The 19103-nt window shown below is 42.3% G+C and overlaps 1 protein-coding gene across 3 annotated transcripts in view; it reads left to right on the top strand.

Annotated features, from left to right (window-relative positions):
• The window catches only part of pou6f2 (POU class 6 homeobox 2), a 101378-nt gene that overhangs the window by 65769 nt on the left and 16506 nt on the right, over nucleotides 1–19103 (top strand). For all 3 annotated transcript variants that reach the window (XM_059524417.1, XM_059524415.1, XM_059524416.1), the window contains 2 exons: nucleotides 3056–3193; nucleotides 16843–17052. In XM_059524417.1, coding sequence (XP_059380400.1) covers nucleotides 3056–3193; nucleotides 16843–17052 — 348 coding nt within the window. The remainder of the gene's footprint in view (nucleotides 1–3055; nucleotides 3194–16842; nucleotides 17053–19103) is intronic.

Below are 19103 nucleotides of genomic sequence, written 5' to 3'. Positions count from 1 at the left end.
TTTCATAAGACAAATGCGGTGTCATTCTTAATGTGCTTAACCTTTACTGTCAATGAAAAAGTATTGATCGCTCCGTGGTATTTTCTCATCATTTGATTTCAGAGGGCCTGGTAATATATGATGGTGTGATAAGATGAAAGATGAATGGCAGCTGAATGCTCTCACTTTAACAAAGCTGAATGGCCCCCGCTGAGAGATGGGGGGTGTGGACAGAAGAGACAGGAAACAGGAGGAGAATATGGTCTGAAATTTGTTGGACATGGTTACTTCCTTAGTTCCTTCTTCTACTTCTTTACTTCACCCCAAATTTTAGATGCTATCATCATTTACTCGTCCTTGTGTCATTCCAAACTTTCCTTTTCCACAAAATAAAAAGGAAAGAATGCTCTGGCAATGCTATCGGTGTATCCATCCATCTGGCCATCCGTCTGTCTATAGCATATATATATATATATATATATATATATATATATATATATATATATATATATATAAATTAATACTTTTATTCTGTAAGGATACATTTTTAATTGATAAAAAGTGACAGTAAAGACATTTTGCTGTAATATTACAAATAATTTATATTTCAAATAAATACTGTACTTTCAAACTTCTCATTTATTAAAGAATCTGAGAAAAAAAAGAAAGAAAAAAAAACTATCATAGTTTCTACAAAAATTAAAGCACAACTGCTTTTAACTAGTGGTGGGCGATACTGCAAAATTTGGTATCAATCCGATACCAAATACATATAGGGTCAGTATTGCCGATGCCGATACCGATACCGATACGATACTTTTTAACTTAAAAAAAAAAAAAAACTTTTTTTGAAGGGGAGTACAGTAGGTCTATGTCATTATTTCTGAGGTGAATGAATGATCAATTATTTAGGCAATACTTTTTATTAATGTATTGAAGTCCACAAAATTATTAGTTATAAGGCACTGTAGAATTAATTCTTTACAGCCTTATAAAAAAAAAAAAAAAAATAAAGAATAAAAAAAATCTCTCCCTTTTTTCTGGTTTTAAAAGCAAATGAAATAAAGTGCACACAATTATTACTGAAGAACAAACAAAGAACAAATATACCTGTGCAATTACATTCCCTGAGCCGCCCTTCTGGACTCTGTTCGCTGCTCCTCTGCACGTTGTGTCAGTGAGTCATGTGACGACACAACAACGAATCACAGCAGAGCAGCAGGAGGGGGAGGAGTAGCAAAGTGGGCCAGGATGTGAAAGCAGCGTTTGCTCAGGATTGTAGAGGCAGAAGACACGAGCAAAGTATAATGAATGTTGATGAGAGATATTTTAATTAAAATATCGATTCAATTACAATTGTATCGATCCGATACCAATACCAGTGTTGGCATCGATACTATCGATATTTAGATCGATCCGCCCACCCCTACTTTTAACATTGATAATAATGTTTCTTGTGCACCAAATCAGCACATTAGAATGATTTCTGAAGGATCATTTGACCCTAAAGTTATTCTGATTTGCCATCACAGAACTACATTTTATAAATGTTGAAATGTTTAAAATATATTTTAATAGAAATAGTTGTTTTAAACTTTCTCAAAATCTTTGTACTGTGCATTTGAGACTTAATTGGTTAAAAAGGTGGCTAAATTAATTTGGTAAACAGCGACCACTGTATTATTTAGAATTTCTCTGTTCATGTTATACAGAAGAAAGTAACTCATACAGATTCAGAATGCGGTTAGGGTGTATAAATGATGACAGAATTTTAATTACAGGGTGAACTATCCCTTTAAAGCACAATGGCATCAAAAATATCGTCACCGTACACCTGTGAACTCTTGTTCTGACAGCATCTTTTGGGATTATACACTTCGTGGTTCATAGCAAAAGCAAACTGAGAACTTGTCAAAAAAGAATAGCAATTTGATTTCAGAAATAACCTGCTGTCTGTATCACTGTTGACTGCCATTAGGATATGCTGTCTTTTTACTCTTTCTGTCTGCTGTCACCGCGCCTGTTCTCCTCTGTCTGCTCGGAGCGCTGTTTCCATTACTGCCTCATTGTGATGAGTAATTGGGGAGTCTGTGTGCAGTCCTGTGTGAGCTCTTGATCTACTTAAAGAACCTAATAAGCCTGTATTCTGCAGCCCTGCAACCAAATAAGCACTGCATTCACTTGGCTTATTAGGAGGTTAGCTTGATTTATTCACCTGTGCATTTGTGTGTGTGCTGGCATGTGTGTTTTGACAATGGCAAATTGCTACAATGAGGAAAAATCAACCAGAGGGGTTAAAATGAGAGTAAAACAGGGCAAAAAAAGGAAAGTAAAACTATCTATCTATCTATCTATCTATCTATCTATCTATCTATCTATCTATCTATCTATCTATCTATCTATCTATCTATCTATCTATCTATCTAATTGTCTAGCTCTAGTGATCTGTTCATCTGTTTGACTAGGTCGTTTTTATCAAAATTGAGAGAAAAAAGCTTACTCTTATTTAGCATAAAGGAGCCATAAATTTTAGTGGTTATATTTTTATTCAAAACAATGGTGTTGGGGCGGGGGGGGGGGGGGGGTTATGCAGATTTTTATGTTTTACCCTTTTTTGACAAATAATAAAAAAACGTCTTTTTTTAAACAATGAAACCACATATGTTTATTTATTTTTGGTGTTATTTTCCTTATATATTTCCTTATTTCCTCCTTAAAAAAGTCTCATTCACTGGTCTTGTACATTTCAGTTTGTTAAATGAATGAATGAATGCCTTTTAAAATAAAAGTGATTTATATAATGATATACAGTATAATAGTTTTCCATGGTTATTTGTTAATCCTTATCCATTTCGTTCATCCATGAAGCTTCTTTATTCTTTATTTTTAGAATTAAGATTGATGCACTGTATTTCAATTCTTGTTTAACTTAAAAATAATTTATTCTATTAGGTATAAATGCACTTGTTTCATTTAAAGCTGTCACCTCATTTAAGATCTTTATGAAAAATGCCTCTGACTTACTGTAATCAATCGGCTGAATCATTAGTTTTTAAATTTGTGGTGACTTCCTCAGCTCAACCCTCTGGCCAGTCAGGCAGCGGTTGCTGCAGCAGCAGCGATGGGTTCAATTGCCGGGTCACAGGTGTTTGGTAATGCTCTCTCCAGCCTGCAGGGGGTCACTGGACAACTGGTCACCAATGCACAAGGACAGGTACCTACACACACACACACACACACACACACACACACACGCAGCACATTTAAAAGATGTGCACATATGAAATGCACATGTAAGCTGAAGTTTGCCGAACATTAATCACAGGACTGCCAAGTCGAAGGACAAGTAAACATTCTTCTGAAATGGTCAGAACACGATTTCCTTTATTAGTATAATGTAACCCAAATCCAGTCTTCAGTACTGACCTTCGTGCCCCGTCTTTAGCCCCGATAGAGCGAGCCCGAGAGTGGCGTTGTGTTTAGATTGGACAGCAGTGTGGGAGTGCAGGGGATAAAATGCTGACCTTGTCATATTTACGGGGCCGGCTGCAGAATTGTTCCATCAGTATCCAGAGGCTTGAACGATGAGGCTTGTCAGACCAGGGCCCTATCTAATGAATCATCTTATCGCAGGTGCGCACCGCTCCCATATTAAAGGAAAGATTGTGTAGCCAATGTGCCCTTTCACGCTATACATGGCATTATTTACCTTAACCCTTGTCTCATTCCCATCCTCGCATTGACACTTTCTCTTGTGTAATACGGCAGGAAGCATTGTTTGAGGAATCGCACCCTCTTTATGTAGCCTACGCGCTTGTATTGAAGGCTTTATGGATACTTTTAACAGTTTTGGCTGTAAATGTAATCACAAATATCTAATGATGTTTTATATGTTAAAGGAACCTTAAAATCATGCACAGTGAGTGCAGTACAATAAATCAGCTTATCTACTCTCAAAAGGGAGGGGAAAATGGTCTCCCTATCTTTTGTTGTTGAAGTGCATCAAAACCAACTCTATACCAAAATATAACCAAATCTATAATCTGGTAGAATTGGCCACATAATGCAGATGCATCCGTATGTATGTATATATATATATATATATATATATTTTAACATACCTTAAAATAAAGTTAATCCCTGTGGTTGCAAAGCTGAATCTTCATTAGCCATTACAGCGTTCTTCAGAGTCACTAGACATAATCCTCCAGAAATCATTCAAATATTTAGATTTATTGTCAGTGTTTTTTTTTTTTTTTGAGGATTTAAAAAGTTAAAATAGAAAGCTTTTGTGACAATAGAACTCTTTGCTATCTTTTTTTTTTTTTACAATTTAACACCGTTGCTGAATAGAAGTTTTAATGACTTTCCTAAGCTTTTAACAAAAGACAGATTTCTATTACTATATGATAGACTATAATATTCTTTCTATCTTGACTTAAGAACTACTGTTCCCTTTCAGTTGGTCACGTTCGACGTTACGAATGGGGATCTCGCCCGAGAGCCCAATCACCTTCGAGTGGTACAAAACGAGCCAATGGTACACAAAGTACCGTGGTGTGCAGGATTTGCATCGCGAGTATATAAGGAGCAACGCGAGCAACTTGCATTCAAGCTTTCGCTTCGGAGCCGAGCACATCGTGTGCTGCTTTCACCGGAGTGCTACAAGCAAGAATCACTGGTGTTGGTGTGACGGCGCGATTCAGCGGTTCGTTTGGGTTTCCTGCGACAGCTCCCGCGTTCCCCTGAGCGCTTCAACACCTCTGAAAGAGCAAATTTCTTTCACAAAAAAAGAGATACGTGTCTGGGCTTCCAGCACGCTGAGACTGTGTTCGTGGATGGCTCATGTTCTCATTGCGGGGACATGACCATCTCGGTGTTGAGATCGAGACTCGATTACCTTAAAAGGTATAGAGTCCCCTCTGCCACACCCCGTTCTAGCTCTTCTTCTCGTAAGAGGGCTACTTCGGCTGGTGGCCAGGGTGATCTGAGGGTTACTGTGTGGGCTTCCCCGACGAGCCAACCTCCTCGGGCCACACCCCCCTCACATACGTCGCAGCCGGTCGAGTTTCCGGATGAGTTTGCTGGATCCTCTCAGGCTCCTGACATCTCATTCAGGGCTCGCGAAGAGGACCGTATGTCGATCGCCGCATCACAAGGTGGGCTTGAGGCCTCGGGAGATGAGGATTCGGCTGCGTTGCCTCCCTCGGGAGTGCCAGCGTTGTCCGAGTCCGATCCCGAGCTGACGGCCATGCTTTCCCAGGCAGCGGAGAGCATCGGGCTTGAGTGGAATCCTCCGCCCTGTCCCGAGCACTCGAGGCTGGATGATTGGTTCCTGGGGGCTGCTCATGTGGATCGCCAGCACCCCCCTCTGGTTCCTTTCTTCCCGGAAGTGCACCAGGAAGTAACCAGTTCATGGAAGGCACCTTTATCTGCCCGAAACCGTTCTGGTACTTCCTCCGCCTTCACTGCCCTCGATGGCGGGGCGGCCAGGGGGTATGCTGCGATTCCCCTGGTGGAGCATTCTGTTGCGATGCAACTGTGTCCACAGAGCGCCTCTGCTTGGCGTGGCGGTCCCAAGCAGCCCTCCAAGGCCTGTAAGTTCTCATCCACGCTTGTGGCCAAGGCTTACAGAGCTGCGGGCCAGGCCGCTTCTGCCCTGCATGCCATGGCCTCACTTCAGGTCTATCAGGCCAAGCTGCTCCGGCATCTGCACGAGGGCAGTGCTGACCCAGGGGTTTTGCAAGAGGCGCGCACTGCTACCGACCTCGCTCTCCGGGCGACGAAGGTCACTGCGCGCTCCTTGGGTCAGGTGATGTCCACTTTGGTGGTCCAGGAGCGCCACCTATGGCTGAACCTGGCAGACATGAGGGAGTCTGATCGGGTTCAGCTCCTCAACTCCTCAACTCCCCGGTCTCCCAGGATGGCCTCTTCGGTGACGCGGTAGAGAGCTTTGCCCAGCAGTTCTCTGCCGCCCAGAAGCAGTCTGAGGCCATCAGACACATCCTACCCCGGCGGCCCACTGCGCCGATGGCACAGCCGCCTCATCCTGCTCGTCGCCGAACGGCGCCCCCCTGCGACCTCCTCCACTCCCGCTCGGCCACAGCAGCAGCCTTCACCCCGGCCGCAGCGAGAAGATGGCCGCAGAAGGGCGGCGCAACCCGTCTCTGCCCCTAAGCCTGCCAAACGCCAGGCCAAGCGGCGTTCCTGAGACGGGCGACCCGGAGTTGGAGACGTCAGCTCATCAGGAGATGGTAGCAGGACCACTCCTTTGTTCTCGTTTTCTTTTTGTTCCGCCACTGGCCCTGCGGCCGGTGGTACCCAAACCTTCACTAAAAGTGCCTGTAGTCCCCTTGACCCCGCTGGTTCGGTTCCTGGGAGCCTGGCTAGAGCTCCCAAGGCCTTCCCGCTGGCTCATCCGGATGCTCAGGCTCGGGCTACGCGATTCAGTTCGCCCGGCATCCCCCCAGGTTTCGGGGTGTCCATGCGACAATGGTGGGCAAAGATGCCCCTGTCATGCGCGCGGAGGTCGCGACCCTGCTGGCAAAGGGCGCGATAGAGCCGGTCCCTCCAGCCCACATGAAGTCCGTCTTTTACAGCCCTTACTTCATAGTACCCAAGAAGACAGGTGGGTTACGGCCAATACTGGACTTGCGTGCCTTGAACCGAGCTCTGCACAGACTCCCTTGCAAGATGCTAATGCCCAAGCGCATTTTCGAATGCATTCGTCCGATGGATTGGTTTGCAGCGATCGACCTGAAGGACGCATACTTTCATGTCTCCATTCTTCCTCGACACAAACCGTTTCTTCGGTTTGCTTTCGAGGGGCAGGCATATCAGTACAAGGTTCTCCCATTCGGGTTGGCCCTGTCTCCCCGCATCTTTACGAAGGTCGCAGAGGGAGCCCTGGCTCCTCTCAGGGAACAAGGTGTCCGTATCCTCAACTACCTCGACGACTGGCTGGTCCTAGCTCACTCTCGAGAGCGGTTGTGCGAGCACAGGGATCTGGTGCTCAGACACCTTGCTCGACTGGGTCTTCAGGTCAACTGGGAAAAGAGAAGGCTCTCCCCCGTGCAGAGGATCTCTTTTCTCGGTATGGAAATAGACTCGGTCGCCATGTTTGCGCGGCTTACGAACGAGCGCGCGCAGTCACTGCTGAATTGCCTGAGACAATTCGAGGACAAGAGAGTGGTTCCACTAAAACTGTTTCAGAGGCTCCTGGGGCATATGGCGTCTGCGGTCATACCGCTCGGGCTACTCCATATGAGACCGCTTCAGCACTGACTTCACGACCGAGTCCCGAGATGGGCATGGCAACAGGGCACGCTCCGAGTGACCATCACTCCGGCCTGCCGCAGATACTTCACCCCGTGGTTGGACCCCTCGTTTCTACGGGCCGGCGTGCCCCTAGAAACGGTGTCCAGACATGTTGTTGTGTCAACAGATGCCTCTGCCACGGGCTGGGGTGCCATGTGCAACGGGCATGCTGCATCGGGCTCCTGGACAGGACCCCGACTTCAGTGGCATGTCAATTGCCTTGAGTTGCTAGCAGTACGGCTTGCTCTGCACCGCTTCATGGCCCTGCTGAAGGACAAGCACGTTCTGGTCCGTACGGACAACACTGCGACCGCAGCGCACATCAACCGTCAGGGTGGTCTACGCTCCCGCTGCATGTTGCAACTCGCTCGCCATCTCTTCTTGTGGAGTCACAAGCATCTGAGGTCGCTTCGTGCCATTCATATTCCGGGCAGGCTCAATCGTGCAGCCGACGAGCTCTCACGGCAGCAGTCTCGTCCCGGGGAATGGAGACTCCACCCCCAGTCGGTTCAGCTGATTTGGGAACAATTCGGAGACACTCAGGTAGACCTGTTTGCCTCTCCAGAAAATTCCCACTGCCAGTTGTTTTTCTCCCTGACCGAGGGCACTCTTGGCACGGACGCCCTGGCACACAGCTGGCTGCTGGGCCTGCGCAAGTATGCGTTTCCCCCAGTGAGCCTTCTTGCACAGACGTTGTGCAAGATCAGGGAGGACGAGAAGCAGGTCCTCATGGTTGCTCCTTTTTGGCCTGGCCGGACTTGGTTCCCCGAACTTGTACTCCTCGCGACAGCCCGTCCCTGGCCAATTCCTCTGAGGAACGACCTTCTTTCTCAGAGACGGGGCACCCTCTGGCACCCATGTCCCGATCTGTGGAACCTACATGTGTGGGTCCTGGACGGGTCACGGAAGGTTTAGGTACCTTGCCACCACAGGTGGTAGCTACCATCACTTCAGCTAGAGCCATGTCCACCAGACACGCCTATGCTTTGAAGTGGAACCTCTTCGTCACTTGGTGTTCTTCACGGCGTGAGGACCCCTGGAAATGTCCGATTGGGTCAGTGCTTTCCTTTCTTCAGGAGGGGTTGGAACGAAGGCTCTCTCCTTCCACTCTCAAGGTCTATGTGGCCGCCATTTCGGCTCACCATAACCCTGTTGAAGGTAAGTCTCTGGGGAGGCACCATCTGATCATCAGGTTCCTGAGAGGAGCAAGGAGGCTCAATGCGCCTCACCCTCAGCAAGTCCCCTCTTGGGACCTCACAGTGGTTCTATCAGCACTGCAGAGGGCTCCCTTCGAACCCTTGCTCTCAGATGAGCTAAAGTTTTTATCTTTGAAAACTGCGCTCCTGACGGCTTTGGCTTCGGTGAAGAGGGTCGGGGACCTGCAGGCATTTTCAGCTGACGAAGCGTGCCTGGAATTTGGTCCGGCTAACTCTCACGTTATCTTGAGACCCCTGCCTGGGTACGTGCCCAAAGTTCCCACCACTCCTTTTAGGGATCAGGTGGTGAACTTGCAAGTGCTGCCCCTGGAGGAGGCAGACCCAGCCCTGGCGCTGCTCTGTCCAGTACGTGCGCTCCGCACCTACGTGGACAGAGCTCAGTGCCTTAGGACCCCAGACCAGCTCTTTGTCTGTTACGGAGGCCAGCAGAAGGGAAAGGCTGTCTCCAAGCAGAGGTTATCCCACTGGATAGTGGATGCTATTGTCCTGGCTTATCAGGCTCAAGATCTGCCATGCCCCCTAGGGGTGAGAGCTCACTCAACTAGGAGTGTAGTTTCCTCCTGGGCGCTGGCGCATGGCGCCTCGTTAACAGACATCTGTAGAGCTGCGGGCTGGGCAACACCTAACACATTCGCAAGATTTTATAATCTCTGTGTAGAGCCCGTGTCCTCCTGGGAACTCGCCCCTTCGGGCCAGTAAGGACCTGCTCGGTGTCAATTCGCTTGCTGCGCCATTCCACTCCGCGGACTGGATGTGTGCGCTATTCCCCTCAGGTGAGTTCCTCAGTCAGAACCCTGGGTTCCCCCAGCACTGTTAATGTCCAACACTTGCCCTGTACATGCCCCTTGGTCAGCCCTGTGTGGGACTAGGTGCCTCCATGTGGTGTGATTCCCCTTTCTGGGCAATCCCACATGTGTATGTCCACAGTAAGTCTCTCCGCAGCATGTGTCTTTCTCTTGGCAAGCCCCTTGCCAGCTCTGTCGTTGAAACTTCCACCCTGCGGGCTGGGTACCTCAGAGTTATTATGTATCACCACCTGGGTGGATACCTGCCTTCTTTAAGTCCTCCCATGGGCAGGCAGCCTGCTAGCATACGTCCAGCTGGAATATGCTATCCAGTGTATTCTGTGTAAGTTATGAGCCCTCACTCGTGCTGGCCTCGCGACAGGGTGCTATCACTCACACGGGTCGCTGGAAGACAGCCATGTGGCATTTTGTAAAGGACCCCATTCGTAACATCGAACGTGACCGACTGAAAGGGAACGTCTTGGTTACGTATGTAACCCTCGTTCCCTGAAGGAGGGAACGGAGACGTTACGTCCCCTTGCCACATTGCTGTTCCGCTGAACGGCTGGGTCACTGGCTTGGCTCCTCAGCGAAGACTTGAATGCGATTTGCTCCTTATGTACCCGCTCTGCGGGGCAGAGCTCGCGATGCAAATCCCGCAGACCAAGGTACTTTGTGTACCATTGGCTCGTTTTGTACCACTCGAAGCTGATTGGGCTCTCGGGCGAGATCCCCATTCGTAACGTCTCCATTCCCTCCTTCAGGGAATGAGGGTTACATATGTAACCAAGATGTTTTAGGTATAACCTTTTGATGAATATTTTTATGTTTTATGTACAAATGAATTGAGATTCATGCACAGTTCTTGTCTATATGAAAAATAAATTATATGTTTTATATAATTTATTTATTATATATAATTATATAATTTTAGTTTTATAATTTATTTTTGTTTGACAATTTATCTTTTTGTTTAAAAAATTGTCACTCATATGAAAAGATGCCAAGTGTGTACGGTAGACGTTACCTAACGATCTGGTATGGCCTTGTCTGTACTGAAGGTGCCTGCAGGGCTTGGCTGGACGTATCGGTATGGCGATGCCGTTGATGGGATGCGCTGTGTGTTTGTAGTGTCGTGGCGGCTGACACTGGCTGACATAATCAGGTCACTGAGACGGTCAAAGCCCAGGGCTACAGGCTCTGCTCGCGACCTTATTACTGACGCACATTATTCAGTTTGAGCCTGCTAAAACACCCACCACCCTTTTGAGCCTCATCCCCCGCCCTTCTTTTGCTTTTAACATTAAAATGATACTAATACAGGCCCCAGACGTGGCCAGGGGAACAGCAGATGCTGCCACAGAACAAAAAAAAAAAGGAAAAGGTTAGAGTAAAGGGATGAGGCAATGTGTTACTTTAGACTGAAGCACTCTTTGTTTGGTTTGGGTGTTGATTTAGCTCTTAGGCATTAACGTTGGCCAGATATTAGATTACTAAAATAACACAAATGTGGCTGTGTTGCTTTAAGCTCAGTCTATAAGTAACAGAGTTTTCTCTCAGCTGCCACACAGCTGAATATTTTCTCTTTTGGGATGAGAGATTGCAACAGTGTCTTAGAAAAGGATGCATATAGTGTTTGTGGAGGATTGAGTGTTAGTCAATATTTGAAAAAAAGGAAGTAAATGGTGAATGTTGCTGCATTTGAGCGGGCCTGCTGTGATTATTAATTGTTATTAATGTAATTTGATCTAACTGGAATAAATGTGCATTAAATTTCAGTCACAATTTGCCCTGTAAAATGAAGGCTTGTAGGTTTTATCGGACTGCATATATTATATTATATATTATATTATATTATATTTACATTTATATTATGTTATATTATATAATATTATATTATACAAGATTAAACTTGGAAAAATGGAACAACATTTTCGCAGCATGAACATATTTATGTTTCTGAGTAAAATATAACAATAATGTATTATGCTTACACTGTAAGTGACAAATCATACAATTAAAGTATCAATCGCATATATTTGTTTGAAAATGTATCGTCAGCTCAGATTTTATGATTGCGACAGGACATTATCTGAAAATAACACACTTTCAATCGAAGTTTATTCCTTGGATATAACTTAGCCTGATGTGTTTTTTTGTAAAATGCATAATTTTACAAATTATGTTTAAAAATGTCTTATGGAGAGAGAGAGAAAGAGAAAGAAACAAAGTTAACATTTCTCATTGCGAAACCAAAAAATGTCAGGACTTAACCATTATAAAAGGGGTGACTGTGAAAACATTTTTTTTTGCCTATTGTATTTTGCAGATGCGTAACAGGGTCTGAATAAAGCAAACATTACAGCAGTATTTACAGAAATGCTCCTCTGCCATCCATTCTCAAGGCTAGTCATTCGTCTTTTTTTTTGTTTCGAATCAAAAGAGTGGGAAGATCAAAGATTTTTACCACAATGACCTTTGCAGTCTCTTCTGGACCTGAATGATAGCAGGCCTTTTAAAACTGTTTGGTTTTAAACATCTCCCTCATCTGAATTTTTAACTTTTCATCCATCTCATTCTTTCTAAATTTACTTGGACTAAGACTCAATTGGGAAATAGTGAAAGAATGAGAGAAAGAAAGAAAAATAAATAAATGTAAATAATGTTCATTTAAAATGTGTAAGTATTTTCCAATTGTAATAATACTTCACTTATTTTTAGATTTAAATTAATGATATCGTAATTTAATAATAATTAACATACTGTATCTGCTGTATAATTGACTGTTCTTTTGTTTTTATAACTGCAATATTTTAACATTCAATATGGGTGCGTAATATAATGTGTTATTGTTTTAGCATAAACCTTCTTGCCATTAAAGTCCACAACCAAAGCAATTTAACAAAAGCAATTGAAACTTTGACCAAGACTGCATCAGAAAATGCAGTGTTTGACCATTTCTGATCCGTGTTTCTTTCACAGCGACGGGTGTTAGAAGTTTGGAATTCTCTCTCAATATGTGTCCCCATCCTATTCCTCTCCAAACAGCGGGCAGTAGGGCAGAAAATGGGCAGGGATATTGCCTGGCGGCCATGGCTAACACTGAAGATTGGCCTGGCTGCAGGAAGAGATGACATTCCCTGGGAATCACTGCCAGTATAATCCTAATGAGTTCTGCTCAAAGAGGAGAAACAGAGCGAGAGGGAGAAAAGGACGAAGGAGATGAAGGCTCTCCACAGTGTAAAACACATATAAAGTGTGGAAGTAATACATAGTATAAGAACAAGAAAAAAAACAGTTATTGACAAACGTAAGACACAATATATGGACCCTTTAGAATTTACTTCATAGTAATTCTTTTATCTCCTGCCATTTGAGGCAGGTGTCCCTCATGCGGACAAAATACATTATCAGATTTAGAAGCGTAGCACAGGTTTATGCTGGATTGGCTGACAATGTTTCAGGAGATTGTTTACATCAAACACCCAACATGATCGAGTCACTGGCAAAGTCCACATATGTTTCACATGCTTTTACCAAATCAGATGGATTTTTATTTGCTGCTTATACAGATTTATGAGGAACATGTCAACTGTAACATGTCAGATGTTGATGGAAACCATTTTAGACTTAGAAAGCAAGGCATTCCGGTTTGGAACTACATGAGGATTAACTGAACTCTCAGTTTTGGGTGAACTATCCTGCAAAATGTAGTTTCTTCCCTGAAATCATTTTTAATCCTGATTTAGCCTCTATATGAAGTAGATTTGAAAGGTTAAGTGTTAATCATGAAGTTGATATTACTAGCCTTGACATATCCCTATTAAAATGATCTGTACGGACCAAGGGGCCAATAAATAAAAAATATTCAACTAGACACACGTACATGTAGCATAATTTAGTTTTGGCCTGCATGCTGGAAAGTACGGCAAGAGTACACAAAGTGCAGGCCTAACAGCATAATTGATTAAACTAGTGAAAGAAATCAAATTGAAACTCTGAAACCTCATAAAATTATGTAGAAATGGCAGAAATGATTGACAGTGTTTTTTACAGTGCTGTTTTTGTTTGCGGTTAATACAGTTGCAGGTGTAAAACAAGTCTTGTATCCCACAGTAAGCTGAGAGCGCTGTGAGCGGGGCTATTCAGAGAAGCCCGGGACAGTATGTAGCTGTCAGCTCGTGTGCTGTATTATTGCTTCTGTTAGAGCAGCCACTTAGTCCAATGAGAGTGAATAATTGAGCGGAACAAGCCCTGAGACAAGACAGCATGCAAATGCCACGTCGGGGGACACGAGCGCCACATCGCACAATAAAATATGCTAAGTGGCAGGAGAGAGGGCTGCGGAGGATTGAGAGGGAGCGATAAAGAGCAACGGCGGGAGGGAAGGAGAGAGAGATAAATTATCTGTCGCTTAATGTGAAGCAACGCAACCAAATGAGCCGTGTTGAGGGTGAATTACACATAGTCAGCCCTCCTTTTTTCCACCGCTCCATCGTCATTATGTCAAAGAGAGGAGGGAACAGGCGGAGGAGAGGAACGGTCAGAGATTATACAGATGCAGAGCTTGTTAGCTCAGCTGGGGGTCCGCTGGCAGGCGAGGGTAAATTGTACACAATAGATCAATGGTGCTTTTTCAGGCTTGGTGGTTAATCAGACATCTACATACACATATACATACACACACACATACACACTGAGGAAAAGTGCTTTTATTGGGGGGGGGGGGGTTCACTTATGTTTCTTGACAAAGTGTGCTAGACTTAAACTTGCACCTCTTGCATGAGCACCACAGTTCAGTGTGTCTGCACATTGGTACATCTCATGTTCATACTACTAGGCCAAGGGTCTTTAATCTTTTCTGGCCTTTTCTTAGTGGCAAAAACTGAATCGCTTTGTTTCAAAGCGTATTAATGTATTTACATACTTTATGATTCTTCATTGCAGAGCAGAGTAATTGTGTATTATACGTGACCCTGGACCACAAAACCAGTCTTAAGTAGCACGGATATATTTGTAGCAATAGCCAACAATATATTGTATGGGTCAAAATCATCAATATTTTTAAAGCGAGAAATCATTAGGGTATTAAGCAAAGATCATGCTCCATGAAGATATTTTGTCAATTTCCTACCATACATATATAAAAACTTAATTTTTGATTAAAAATATGCCTTGCTAAGAACTTTAAAGGTGATGTTTTGTACCTTCAGGTTCCAGATTTTCAAATAGCTGTATCTCAGCCAAATATTGTTCTGTCCTAACAAACCATATATCAATGTTTTCAGCTTTCAGATGTATAAATCTAAAACCTTAAAAAAACCTTATGACTAGTTTTGTTTTAATTTCAATGGGATCTTAACTTTAGATTTACTTAAATTAATATTGTATTAATAAAAATGAATCTTAATATTGTATTTTTATTCAATGTAATAAACATCATAATTTTTTTAAGGGCAAACAATTATTGTCAGACCTCCTGCAGTTCTGCTGTAGGCCCCCTTTTAAAGAGGCTAAATGAAGGATCCAGCTTATAAATTATCATGAAACAACATTTACAACCTATTTTAAAGTTGTAAGATGACATAATATTAAATTATATTTAGAGTGGATTTAAAAAAAACATTCTGAAAGCATTATTGAATTCATTGAATTGTGAAAGTTGAGTCTTAATTGGTGAGCATAAAGTCCATTATGTAGCACCACTATCCTCCTGGAACATGATCACAAAGGCAAACAAACATTTAGACTTTGGAAGAATGTATTTTTATACTGTAAATCTTTCATAAGAAGACCAGGAACATATACATTACCATTCAAAAGTTTGTGGTCAGTTTTGATTTATTTTTAAGGAAATTAACACTTTTATTCAGCAAGGTTGCATTAAATTTCTTAAAAGCGACAGTAAAGACTTTTGCATTGTTACAAAAGATTTCAATACAAATTTATGCATTTAACAGACACTTTTATCCAAAGCGACTTACAGTGCATTCAGGCTATCAATTTTTACCTATCATGTGTTCCCGGGGAATCAAACCCCCAACCTTGCGCTTGATAGCACAATGCTCAACCAATTGAGCTACAGGAACACTATATAATACAATACGCTTTCTATTCATTTGAACTTTCTATTCAACAGTTTCTTGAGCAGCAAATCAACATATCACAATGATTTCTAAAGGATCTCTCTCTGCACTCTTTGCCTTCACAGGAATAAATGACATATTTGTGTTCAAATAAATGCAGCCTTGTTAACTTTTGAAAGGTAGTAAAATCTCTGTCAATTCTGATGTCATGGTGACTAATATATGTATAACGGGTATAAAAAAAAGGAAAATGTTTGTTATTACGCACTGTTGGGTGACTCAAGCATTTTGATCACCTTCGTTAATGCATTGCATACTGCTTGTGAGTGTAATTGTGGTGCTCTGGATTCCACTGACATAAACCGTTGTTGTGTGTCAGGAGGAGGCGTTTTCCAGCGCAGTTGTTCTACATGGCTCATTGAAGCCGTGGCCTTGAGAGGTAAAACACTGCAGCTACAAAGGGTTACGGCCTTTGATCTGTGACAACTGAAGAAAGGGGGGTACGAGGACCAGAGAAAAGGACTGTGGGAGGAGGGCATCCCTTATGGATATTAGGATTGTTAGGACCAGAATTATAATAGTGTGTGTGTGTGTGTGTGTGTTTTATTGGGGGATGAGTGGTTAAGAGGCTATGTTATTAACTCGGCCCTTCTCTGCATTTTACATAAAAACACATACACAGATTTTTCCTCTGGTCTCTGATAGATAATACAGTCAGTGGTGTGCACCAGCACACATAAAGGTACTCAGAGCCTGACCTTTAGAGAGGAGCAGAGAGCACATTTTGTGTGGGGGCTTTCATGTGCCCATACTTGTGTCTGTGTGTACATTGTGTACGTTCGTCTTGGTTTGTGGTTCAGTGCAAATGGTAATGTATGAGTGTGTGTATGTCTTTCAAGCCTCTCTCAAAAATAAAAAGGTTATACAGTCTATTTTCTCCACCCCGTACTAAGTAGCCCTCTATTCTGTAAAATCTGAGGACTTTGATGCTCTGACACTGATGAGGTCCTCAGAGTATATGAAGTGCTCTTGCTTGATGTCTTTGTTGTGTTTGTCAGGTACAAAGATTAGGAGTGTTCATCATTTATGTCATGTCCAACTGAATAACACTGTATCATACAGAGCCAGTAATAAAGTATAATTTTGCACAAACATAAATCAACATGCATGCAAGAGGAAATATGTGTTTGTGTAAATGTTGTCTATATAAATATTAATATATTAATAATACATTGTCATCACAGGAATAATTAATTATATTTTAAAATAAATTCAAATTAAAAATAAATAAAACAATTTTTTTGTATTTTTAATTAAATAAATGCAGCCCTGGTGAGGATAAGAGACTATCAAAAACATAAAAACAATTACTGATAATCTACTGATAGTAGATTAAATATTGTTGATTACTGAGAGAATAACCTGAATTTTATTTCTCTTTCCCTTCCTTCTTTATAGATCATTGGTACGATCCCTCTGATGCCAAATTCGGTAGGACCTTCCAGCCAATCAGGGGGCGGCACTCCCTCACTGCAGGTCCAGCCAATCACACCGCAGCTGCTGACCAATGCACAGGGTCAGATTATAGCCACTGTGATTGGCAACCAGATCCTGCCAGTGATCAACACCCAGGGAATTACACTGTCACCCATTAAACCTGGACAGCAGGTATGCAGTGACTGCTTAAAAGAATGATTTTATGGTGTGTTGATTTGCATTTTATATGAAACTTATTAGACAAAGAATTGAATATAAATGTTCAATATAAGTAACATTTAAAGTGCTGAAAATGACTCGGATGCTGACATTTTTTGAAATATGCATATATCCTAACAATCCCAAAGTAACTTATAATATACAACATCAATGCCAAAAACATGTGCATGCCAAGAGAACCCAATCATACAGCCCTTTGCACAGTAACACTGCATTTAAAGGCCTTGCACCTATAATAATGCATAACAATAATCAAACTTTCATATGAATCATCCTCGAATAACAAAGATCAAACACTGATATCAAATAATAATCAAAACGGTACGAAGACAACACATTTAAAGAGCCTAACAACAGTGCAAAACACAACAGACTATACAGGCATGCATATTATCCGCTGACCCACCCTATAATCTACAGCGGTCGACTATAAAAGCATCTATAGGTCAACCTCATTTCTGTTGGAGCAACTATGTGTCATATTTACTGGAACCTTTGATCACGGACGTAAACACAGTAATGCATTTGTAATAATGTTTATGGATTTGTCTGCGTTTCAATTGACTCCCAAACATTTCATGCAGCGATAATTTATGGCTGTCAAACACGGTGGCGGCAGAGAGATCCACTGAAGCTCGGTAATTCTCACAGACCTGTCGACAGTTCTGACAGTGTGTGCAACACTACTGACATCTCTCAGCATCCAAAGAAAAACACACTCACGCACAAACACAAACACAAACACACAGAGGAGAATTAATAGTGCAAGAGAACAGCAGAGAGAAGCCAACCCACTTTTAGACAGATGAGACGCTTGCTTTCTTGAAGAGTGGAGATGCACCATCTACAAGAAGGCGCTCGATGGTGCATAAAACATGAAAATGTATGGTGCTACATTGTCATGCCACATTGCCCACAATAATGACTCATATTGTAGCCACATAATTTTGATTTCTGGGCTCAGTAAACGTGTGTGTTTTTCTTTTTGTGTTAAGGTTTCAGTGCTGAATAGCCAAACGCTCGTTCCTTTTGTGTACTTTAAAGTATCTGACAGCCATGTTCAATGGGAAATTGAATGCAACCTCTAGAATCTCCACCCGTCCACATTTCTCATCTCTAATAAACAGGCTATGCATTTCTAATAAAAGATTCAACAGTTTTGCCTTGTAAACAACCACATGACTTCAAATTAGTTTTCTCTTGAAATAGCAATTAGCCTCTTTATTTTATTTTCTGTAATTTCACGATCAAATTGCATTTGCAAAATTGTGATGCATAGTATGTCTGTCTACAAATGCTGACAAGAACATAAAACATATATTTTTTTTAGATAATAGAATAGTTACAAGATGAAAACAATATTTGGCAACATGATTTTAGTGTGAAAATATTACTTATTGACCTTTGCTGTGTAAATGATATCCAATTTTACAGCTTATTTGCAATGATAACTTGTCATGTTTAACCAAAAACAACCATAAAGTTTGCAAATCAAATAATACTTTTAGAGTTTTAACATAATAATAAATGTGAATGTTTATTATGTGATGAATGCGATGAAGTACCATATATTATATATATCAGAATCAGAATCAGAAAGACCTTTATTGCCAAGTATGCTTGCGCATACAAGGAATATGTTTTAGTGAGCTTCCAGTACACAGAGACAACAACACACAGACAAAAAAAAAAAAAATATATATATATATATATATATATATATATATTAGGCAAATAAATAAGTGTATAAACAATTGTGCTATAAATGATAATGGAATAGGATTGAGTAAGATGCGGGGATGTACTAGGATGGAGGGGTAACAAATAAATATAAGGATATTGCACATTTTTATTGCATAAGCATAAGTGGGGAACATTTAACTGTTCATGAGGTAGATTGCCTGGGGGAAGAAACTGTTCTTGTGCCTGACTGTTCTGGTATTTGCGGCTCTGAGGCGCCGGCCAGATGGCAAAAGTTCAAAGATGGGGTAACTTGGATGTGA

The sequence above is a fragment of the Carassius carassius genome, chromosome 35 (assembly GCF_963082965.1).
Source record: "Carassius carassius chromosome 35, fCarCar2.1, whole genome shotgun sequence".
Taxonomy (NCBI): Eukaryota; Metazoa; Chordata; class Actinopteri; order Cypriniformes; family Cyprinidae; genus Carassius; species Carassius carassius.
Note: the sequence above shows the minus strand (reverse complement) of the source record. Positions and strands in the feature narration are given on the sequence as shown.